The sequence below is a fragment of the Electrophorus electricus genome, chromosome 3, assembly GCF_041902795.1.
Source record: "Electrophorus electricus isolate QZ-2024a chromosome 3, ASM4190279v1, whole genome shotgun sequence".
In the NCBI taxonomy this organism is placed as follows: Eukaryota; Metazoa; Chordata; class Actinopteri; order Gymnotiformes; family Gymnotidae; genus Electrophorus; species Electrophorus electricus.
The window spans coordinates 9372085-9382391 of record NC_137499.1 but is presented as its reverse complement, the minus strand read 5'-3'; the positions used below and the strand labels follow the sequence as shown (position 1 = coordinate 9382391).

At 42.6% G+C, this 10307-nt stretch overlaps 1 protein-coding gene across 1 annotated transcript; it reads right to left on the bottom strand.

Annotated features, from left to right (window-relative positions):
* Window positions 1-7723: 7723 nt before the first annotated feature.
* nkx3-2 (NK3 homeobox 2) lies at window positions 7724-9703 on the bottom strand. The gene is made up of 2 exons (XM_027023115.3): window positions 9068-9703; window positions 7724-8689 (listed from the first exon to the last, which is right to left on the bottom strand). The coding sequence occupies exons 1-2, from the start codon at window positions 9468-9470 to the stop codon at window positions 8253-8255; spliced, it is 840 nt and encodes a 279-aa protein (XP_026878916.2). The 5' UTR covers window positions 9471-9703; the 3' UTR covers window positions 7724-8252.
* Between the last annotated feature and the right edge of the window lie 604 nt (window positions 9704-10307).

Sequence of the window (10307 nt, the reverse complement as noted above, 5' to 3'; positions counted from 1 at the left end):
GGCGCATGAATATGATTTAGATTCTGCGATGAATCGCTTTACACGTGGTGCTTGCAGGCATAATAAGCAAAAGGTGAGCTATATATCTTCATGGAAAAGAGCGAAAAGAAAAACGTACTCTCCAAAGCAAACGTCCACAATCAAAAATGCACCTCATGCTATTGATTGCCAAACAGGCTATATAGGATGAGTCTACACCATTGCTGGCACAATGTCCAGTTTAATGCAATCAAAATGTGATTTACTCCATTTCCAACAACCAAAGTAAGGGTCCAATTTCGACGCCATCTTAAGGGCCGTTCCAATACTGTATGATGTGAATTGTGTTCGTTGAGCCCTCGGAGGGGTGAGGGGACGAGGGAACACACATGTCCAGTTCAGCTGCAGAACTAGCGCCCTAACGCAGTTTCAATTCCAACAGGAAAATCAATTGCACAGTCATGTGTAAGTGTAAGCCGAAACCAAAAACTCTTGTATATTGAATATAAAATAAAAGTTTTAAAGATTCATACGAATATTACATTATCAACCTGGGTACCTGCATCATCTATTAATGTTCGTTACTTTAGCCTGTTGGCGATGTTCAGCTATTGCGATCATTCATTTAAATTGCCACCTTCTCATCAGGATGTCTCTGTAAACAGTCTAAACGTAATGCACTGGGCGCATGTTTGTGCAATGCACTGAGCGCATGATTGTGTAATGCATTCTCATCTCCTCCCTTGTGAGGTGAGGTGTCGGTGGAAGATTGGCAGGGCTAATAATAGAACTAACAGCCAAGAAAAATAACAATAAACATTAAGTAACATACATACACACACACACACACACACACACACACACACATACGCGAGAGAGAAGGGAAGTAAAACTTGCAGTGTAGTACAAGTAAACAAGGCTTTCCAGATGTTTCAGACAAAGAAACTTCATCAGTTGTGCGTCTACACTGCCGTTTTTACTACATTGTTTTACTCTCGGTAACCAATATTTTTGCCTAAATATATATTTGTTGGAATCTGTTTGCAAAAACCTACAATATGCTCAACAATTTAGAACAACGGTTATTGAATTGTAAAATGCCTATTTAGGGTTTTTAAAGCCAACAAATGTATCCGTTCGTTCTCAATTATTTTACTGTTTAAATGGCTTATAATACAAATAGGAAGACAGTACGTTACTGTAAGCAGGGCATTTAGAAACGAGTGCTGCGTCTCGGACGGTTGACTCGTGTTTTACAGTTGTGTGAACAGATTTCAGGCGTCCAGCGAGTCTCTAACTTCTCCTTCCCATCTCCTGCAATAATCCCGGCTTTGTTGTTCTGGAACCATCGTCTGTGGGTCTAACAGACCCAAACTTTAACCTCGATAAATATAGGAGACGAAACTTGTGCAGAAACAAAGACGCACATGTAGCTGTTGATGGGCGTTTATTCATTTTATGAATAAATTTAACTTGAGTTAAATCCTTTTTTTTTTTATTTTCTCAAAACTGTAAGATGTGTGTCTCCGCGCAAAACATTTAAAATGAAAATGATCGTTTACTTCAGCTAAGTAGTTGTTTCTAGTAAGGAAATCTCCATCCCTGCTCCGCCACTACCCGTGTAATGCAGCACTGAACACATTTGATTGTCGAGGAGAGCGCAGATATTCTCACCTGGATGCGTGTTTGTGTGTGTGTGTGTGTGTGTGTGTGTGTGTGTGTGTGGCGGGGTGATACGTAGTTATTAATACAATGACATACTTCATGTTATTGACAACTTCACTAGTATATTGCAATACTATATTAAGATATATGGTGTGCTAAAATAATCAAGCTCTGCTTTACGTACACTATTTACAGAGACATGCACAGTTAAGCTATCAATTTTTACTTGCTTTGTTTAGTGATTTTATTCATTATCCTTATATGTTTCCCTTGTAGGGCCCAGTCAACTAAACTGCACGGCGCAAAATACACCTCTAAGTACAGTTTCTAATACAATGACATGAAATGAAATACAGTAAGAGCCAATCCTAAGGCCCACTCTTTGTTCTACTTAATGCATGAGGCGTAGAAAGTATCTTGTAGAAAATACTTTAAGTCTCTTTAGCAAAGATGAAATGATTGTATAGTCGACTAAAATCACAGCTAAAGACTCATCACCAAAGCGCTGACGTGCGTTGCAGTCATTAAGAGAACGACGAGTCGGTCGGCCCTAGATTAAGTTTTAAACGTTTTACACGCATTCAAACGCTGAGTAAGACCACGTACTGCTCGACTAGGAGTCAGATCCGTTCTCATAACGCATGCTTGCGAAAGTAAGTTTCTCTACACAAAGAAAGTTACAGGACATTAACTTGAAGCAAAGAGACAGTGGCTTTAATGTGTGTGTGTGTGTGTGTGTGTGTGTGTGTTCAAGCACGCCTTTTGGTACGTCTTTGAACCGGCTGGCGTCTGTAACACAGATACTGGACAGAGGGCCGATTAAAGCGAAAGAGAATTTAAAAACCAAAGAGAAACAAACAGAGAGTGGAGGTTATGTCATCTATGTCAATAAAGAAAGCACAAGCGATTTAAAAAAAAATGTGACCTTACTTGCATGTCACTGTTAATTAGGAAATTTTATATCACAGCCAGACAGTAGCGTACTTTGCTCAGGCTACAGTACATTATGGCTGAAAAATCTGTGACTCGATAAAAACCGTCACAACCGTCGAAATTGCGGACGTGTATCTTTATGGCGAGCCTAAACAGTGCTGTGGTTGATTTATCATTTTTAAAGGTTATCTTCTGTGTATGAAAGAGTTCTTCCACCCGCCGCGGGCTCAGTTCTTCATGTTCCACTGCATCGGGCAGGCCTGCGTGTAACTCAGGAATTCGTCCTCAGACGAGGAGTAAAAGAATGATTTTGGCGATTCATCGAGATGCTATCAAAATTTACAAACAGCCTGTTTTTTGTTTTTATGTTTTTGTTTTCCAAAACATACGCGTTTCCATTTATTGCAATGACAGACCAAATTCAATTTTTAAAAGCCATATGATGAAACAGTAGTATTTTTAACAAAAGAAATCTTCTATTACAAATCTTAGTTTTGTTCATTTTATTATAAAATACCCCATGATGAGTTATTGAATATTCGTACAGCACGCTGGATTGTTTCTGCTTAAAATAGCTGGCTCGTCTATTATTAGTATATTCTGTGGTATGGGCACGGAGGCGTTCATTAAGTTAAATCAAAACGCATGTGGGTATTTTACCTCTGACGAATCACTAATCTTCCGTGTAAATCACAGCGAGGACGACAATAATAAACAACAAAACAAAAATAACAACAACTACTACTACTACTACAACTAATAATAATAATAATAATAATTAGAATAATAATTGTTATTATTATTGTTATTATTATTATTATTATTATTATTATGAAAATACTAAATAATGCTAATAATAATAGCCGTTATTGTTGTTGTTGTTCTGTCTGTTATTATTAGTAGTATTGGGGAGTGGTTAATAAACGAATTAGCGACGAAAATACAGAAAAATATTTCGGAATGTCTTATCTTCAATAAAATGTTTATGATTATTTATTCAATTTATTTACAAATATACCCTAAGTTGTATGACTTCGGCGTCAGTCTGAGTTAAGACGTTAACTCGTTGGCTCTCGCCAGCGCTTTCCTGCCCTCTGACAGGTTCTCCGTTTGTTTGTGCCATTCATAATTATCCGTGATACTCTGACATGTTTAACGGCACCACGGGGCGACTTCGGTGACTTAAGAGGCTCGAGGTTAACACGTGCAGGCGGACGGAGCACGAACACCTGTTAGGCATTTCCAAGCATGTCCCCAGCTGCGTGCTTCGGCTGGGAGATGGGAACATCTGCTTCACGTTACAGAACATCAAGGTTTCTCCGACATCTTCACGGCCACTTTGTCCACGTGCTCATTAGCGGAGTTATCCAACAAGTCGCGTGCAAGTGTTTGTCCCGGTAGGCCGCGCGCCGAGCAACACGGTCGGGCAGCGCGTCGGCCAATTAGCGCCGAACGCGCGTCAGTCTTCCCTGACGCGTGGGATGAAACGTGAGGACGCGGCGCTGGGAAACCTGCAGCTGCAATCCCCACCGCTCGCATTTAGCGAAAGCACATGTCTGGACTTTAAAAGGGCGCTATCCATGAGAAGTATAATTCAATTAGGCGATAAATGAATCGCTCGCAGGTGGAGAGGGCAGGCTCGGGGATTTGCGTGTCAGAACGCGGCACGTCTGAAATGCCAATTTTCTCTCATTAAACGCGAAACCCGATCTAGAACAACAACTGGCTCATGTCTCTTCGGGAGGGAAAATGATTCCTCTGATTAAGTGCCATTATGTATGTCAGGCGCGCTCTATTAGCATGTATAAAGAAATTGTCTTTGACGTCTCAAATCTTACCATAAATATACAAGCATTCTTAGGATAGTAAAAATATGAAGCGGGAAATTGCAGGGACATGGCAAAGTTTAAAGAGCCTAGGAAAACAGTCGGGCGTCCATATTAAACGTTGCCTAACTCGAGTCCTCGCAAATCAAACTCGCAACCGTATTAAGCCACGGGGAGCGATATCTCTTAACCCGGTGAATGATGTCTCTTAAACTGGCAGCCGTGTTTATTCTCGGTGACACCAGGATTAGAAGTGTTTGTTGTTTAGGCTATAAAACTGAAAAAAAGAAAAAAAAAAAGAATGGAGCATGTGAGAGAAAGAAGGAGAGGGAGTATTGGGGGGTAGCTCCCGTGTGACAGACAACTACAGCTTGTATGATCTCCATGCCAATAGCATCTTGAGTGGCAAAGCGAAGCTCCATCTGCGAACCATTTCCAGAGCACACTGAGCGAGAGCCCATTTTTGTTTAATCGTGTTGAACTGAGCTCACTCCTGAGCAGGCTCGAGGAGGGCTTTGGGCCTACCTCAGGATTTTTATTTTTTCCTCACTAATTTCTGCGCATTTTCCCGGAAAGCTGAACCGTCCTGCGCATTTCCAGGGGAGAATTTAAAGGGAAAGTGCTGGGCACTTCGGTGAGGCGCTTCCGGTGCTTCCGGCGCACCGCCCTTGACGATGGATCTCCAAGCGGAGAGGAAGGCCTCCTTACGCAAAACAGAATCATTTGAAACCTCAAATTGTGTGGACCTTTGCCCGAACAGATAAACCACGCACTGTCGCTAGAAAGACGCCTATGAGTGAAGGGAATTAGAATACAGCGCTTAAACGCAGACCCGTAAATTGCGTTCTGGCTCTCTACTCACAAGCAGTTGTGCTGGGCGCCCTGACAGGCGACGCGGAGGCTCACACATCAACGGCCACAGCAAGCGCTAGTCACCAACTTCTTGTTGCTCCAGTAGTTTGTAGTCTGTATTTTTCTGCATCCATTATAATACGAGCTGTATAAAGCCAGCAGAGCTGCGTCCAATATCTGCCGCAGTGTAAAGTGGACATATGTGAACGAGTTCGCGTGTCAAGCGATGGGCGGCAAGTCACGGATGAAGTTCTGTCGCTGTGCCGTTAAAGAGAAGGCAAATGAAAGACGAAAACTGCACAAAGTCGTTTTTTTTTCTTAGTGTATGGGTTATTGAAAACACGACACAATGACAACAGTTGCACATATTATAATACAGTGATAATAAGTTCAGCATTTCCCCCGTGTTTTGTGTGCCTTATATCACTGGCTCTGGAACGAGAACCCCTTTTTAAAGTTTCAGAATGAGTACATCACCATCATTAAGTACCCTTTAAGGAGACCTGAACGTAAACAATCACGCACACAAAATGTTGTAAACTGACCTTCTGGACGGACGTCACGCACCGGCTGTAAAGCTCGTGGTGCTCAATGAATCTGACGTTGCACGAAGGAGATTTACATTCACGCGTAAATGCTGTTTTAGATTTCAGAACGTCACAACACCCGGCCCTTATTCGCTGCCGAGGAAACTTATTCGCTTATTCGTGCCGCCTCCACAGAGCCCCGGACTGCTGCTGCTGTGCACGCACGGGCAACGCGGAGCACAACAGAGCGCCCGCGCTCCTCCGGATAAGGGTGTTTGCATGTCACCGCGCATATTTGATTGGAAAGAAACGCACGCGCACTCTCTGATCCCCTGGGGCCTTTGTGCTTGGGTCTACTCTGTTGCAAGTGGCGTCTGATTTCACTTAGTTGCAAATAAGAGGACTGAAACGACCCTTTGTTGTGAGGCGTTTGTTATTATTCACTATTAGAGAATACTAAAGTTTGTGCATCATCGGTTATCTTTGCCTCCGAGCAGCGTGAAGTTAGGACGATCGCAACAGTTTTGAGAAACGCCGAGTCTCAAAAGAACATATACCAGAAGAGGTGCTTGCAAGAAGGATGACGAAGCATTTAAAAGAGGAATAGTTTTCGATAAAAGGATAGAAATAAAGTTAATTAAAGCCGTCAGATTGACGTACGTCCCCCATTCTGTGACACATCCTCTTTTGTGACACCGGTCTGGAATTAAAGAGGAGAGTGATGATTATGCAAAAAAAAAAAAAAAAAACCGCATAATGCAATTATGCAAACATAATGCTGTATTTGAAAATATATGAATGAATGTACGAATGAATGAACGAATGAGTGTATGAATGAATGAATGAATGAATGAATGAATGGTGGATAAATCCTGAAATATTATCGACTGGCAAAAAAGGACAAGCAAGAAAATATGGCAAATATAGACAGCGTTTTGAAATGCTAAAATAGTTGTGCTCTATCTAGGCAGTAAAAGCTCGGGAGTTGTCCTCGCGGTGATCTACGGTTCCAGAGTTGCTGTCACTTTGCAAGGCCGCTGAGTCGCGTGCATTAAATCACCGTGTCAGGTGTAGAGCTCCCCACCAGGCAAAGGTACTTTAAATCATGCTAACACGTTTTACTGCGCAAATGCAGATTTGGGTGACACGGAGGTCCATAAAATCACGCGTTAGGCCCGTGGTAGCCTATCTATCAACGTCATGAAAGGCGTCTATCAACGCCTTTCTCCAAGTTCAAGTTAATATCACAATATATAGCAAATATCACAACTAAACATACAATTACCTAACATGCAATTTATACTATTATTATATATCAAGCATGCGCATATCCATTATTATTGTTGTTGTTTTTGTTTTTTCTATAATAATATAATAATAATATATGTGTGTAAATATATATATATATATATATATATATATATATATATATATATATATATATATATATATATATATATATATATATAACAGTAGTTGTACTATTACTACTACTACTACTACTACTACTACTACTACTAATAATAATAATAATAATAATAATAATAATAATAATAATAATAATAATAAACTACAACAACTTGTCGGTTGCTCCTAAACACGTAAAAAAGATTTTCGTTTTCCAGAATTAAAAATATATATATATATGACGCCACGTTTACATGTATTCGTAACGGCGTTAAGAAATGAGCTTTTCTACTTAAAAAAAAGAGCCCTTCTTCTCGTGTTAATTTTAGTAATTAATAATGGATTGTGATTTTCACTTTAAATTGTACGACGATACATCCTCCTGTGTAAGTTTATTATATTTAATATATTAGAGGTTCACGAGTTATAGAGGTTTATACATTAGAAGTCCGCTGTTATAATATTTCACTTGCTAGTTCTATAACTCCAGCAGTCTCAACAGAGAACAAAACACGAGGGACAGACGCTTCAAACTATGCTTCATATTTTTTAATGTTTGCTTTCGTTTTCAATAAACAAAACATTTACACTATTAAGAAATCATATTGATAACATTTCGAGGATTCATATTAATGCCACGGCTCACTTAAAAATACGATCAACAGACCTTCAAATCAATGTTTTTCTTCTTTTTTTAAAAAGATTATACTATCTGAAAGGTATGGAAAGTGCCGGAGTCTTACCGTTACCGTTAACCTACACCCGCAGTAACGGCTGTATTCACTTGAAGTGCAGCTCTCCAACTGGAAGGAAAAAAACGTTTCAAAAGCCTCTATGCCCCGTGAACCGAAATGAATAACATTCCATACATTCAGAAAAAAAAATAATACCAAAAGTATCATAATACCAACGTGATATCATTTAAGTCTTTAGAGAGGCACAGGGTTATTTCAGCTTAAAACAGTTGAAGGTAGTTATTCGCAAATATCTTCCCTTCCTGGTCCCTCGGATGGTGCAGATTGTCTTAGTTCGCGATGGAGAATAAATACGAAAGTGTGAGGTCTCACTCATTCCCCGCGCGGGCCGAAAGACTCCACGCGGGCAGGCAGTACGCGTACGGGTAGTAGTAGGACGGCTGGAGCGCGAGCAGCGGGGGCCGCAGCAGTTCCCCCGGCGTGTACTGTCTCTGGTCGTCCCGCACTAGCACTTTCACGGCCACCTTCTTCGCCGCGGGCGCCGAGGCCAGCAGGTCGGCCGCCATCTGGCGCCTTTTCGTTTTGTACCTGCGGTTCTGGAACCAGATTTTGACCTGCGTCTCTGTCAGCTTCAGAGAGGCCGCTAGATCCGCGCGCTCGGGCCCGGACAGATAACGCTGGTGGTTGAAGCGGCGCTCCAGCTCGAACACTTGCGCGTGAGAAAAGGCGGCCCGCGAGCGCTTTTTCCGCTGTTTGGGCTGATCCGAACTCTTCTCGCAGCCCGTCTCGTCCGCGTTATTGGAATCTGCAAAAAGGTATAAGCGTTTAAGTTTCAAGTGCTTTCATGAAGTCATTTTGGTTTAACACGTTGCATTCGAAGATTTCCCAACACCAACAAAATGTTTCTAACAAGACGGGCCTATGCTTCATCTGCGCTGGCAGTGTAGGATGGGAAGTTTCAGAATGTTTTGGAAGCAGTCGGGGCTATGAATAGGTCACCACATCTAAATTCAGCAGAGTTAAAGAGGTCTTTCATTTGGCTCGGCCAATTCGCTGCGCGCAACGGCGTCTTCGGTCGATAAATGAGTCTTCTTGAGACAAATAAACTTGGCTATCGTTAAGCCTTACTAGGCATCTCTTTGGACCCTTTGGGCACACACGGATTACCGACGCGCAGACTCACCAGACACATTAGCGGATAGCTCACAGTCACTCAGTCCTTTTGAGTTATCCACAGCAGTGGACTCGTGGTCGGTTTCGTCCTGAAAGCTTTCATCCAGGGCATCGGATGCAGGTATGTCTCTGTCCTTTTCACAGCAGGACCCTGCTTTTGCTTTGCTCTCGTTATCGTCGCTCAGCCCGGAGTCCGAGTCGCAGCTCTTGTTTTCGCTCGCCAGGCAAACCCTGTCTTTGCTCCTACAAGGGGAGGAGAAGTCGTCGGGTGCGCCGTCCATTTCGCCAAATATTTTCCAGCACGCAGTTTTCGAGAAGCACACGTCCAGATCTTTTAAATGACGCCCTTCCTCCTTTTTGTTCAAAATGGCCTGAATGGAGAACGGCATTAAAGAGTTGCTCCGCACCGCCATGGCAAGCTAGAAAAAGTCTCTTTTGCTGAAATAGAAAAGTTACACAATCCGCACTGGTTGGAGACTCATCCGCATTTAACTCGCTCTGCGTTAGGGGTTCCCGTCACCGGTAGGACTCTCATTTCGCCCCTGCCTAGAGGCAACGGGAAAGCTTTTCGGTTATCCTGACACGCGCCGCTGCTCATCTGCGCGCTCTTGCGTGCTCCGGACCCCAGTTCGCGTTCTGGGTGCGAGTCACGCGGCGCCTCCGACCCACTTCACCTGCGGGTGACGAGGAGCCGAAACGCTCTCCTATTGGACTAGGCGTCGGAGGAGGCCGCTTACGATTGGCCCTCGTCAGCCCCGACACATTTCCAACGCTTCAGAACAGCCGTGCGCCCTCGGGCGTTAACCCTTTGACACCTGACTGAGAACCCAGGCAGAATGCTCAACATGTCCTTTTGACTGTTTACCAGTTTCCATTTATCAAAACGTTCATACATTACACAAATCTACGAAACTGATCCCATAACGTGTTACAAACTGCGTAAAGACTCTGAGTGAAGATATATCTACTGTCCCATCTCAGGTATTCTCGGTGAGTGGCTCTCCCAAGCGCAAGTGATATTACTGTTACACAGCTAACAAAAAATAAAGAGGCTGCCAGCCTTTTCTTTGGCCCTGACCATTTGCAGAACTGCAGTGAAAAGATACTCCTCTATGCACAAGCCCACAGTGCCTGATTTCAGTTAAAAGGCGAACTTGGGAGCATATTGTCAAATTACAAAGCCACATATTGTCCCTGTATGAATAAGAGAGCGATATGACTTAAAAAGAACTGTGATAGTCCACCGATAT

Coding starts and splice junctions, on each gene's coding strand:
- nkx3-2 (XM_027023115.3), bottom strand. CDS start 9,470: ATGGCGGTGCGGAGCAACTCTTTAATGCCGTTCTCCATTCAGGCCATT. Junction 8,690..9,067: donor GCTATCCGCTAATGTGTCTG/GTGAGTCTGCGC, acceptor ACCTTTTTGCAG/ATTCCAATAACGCGGACGAG.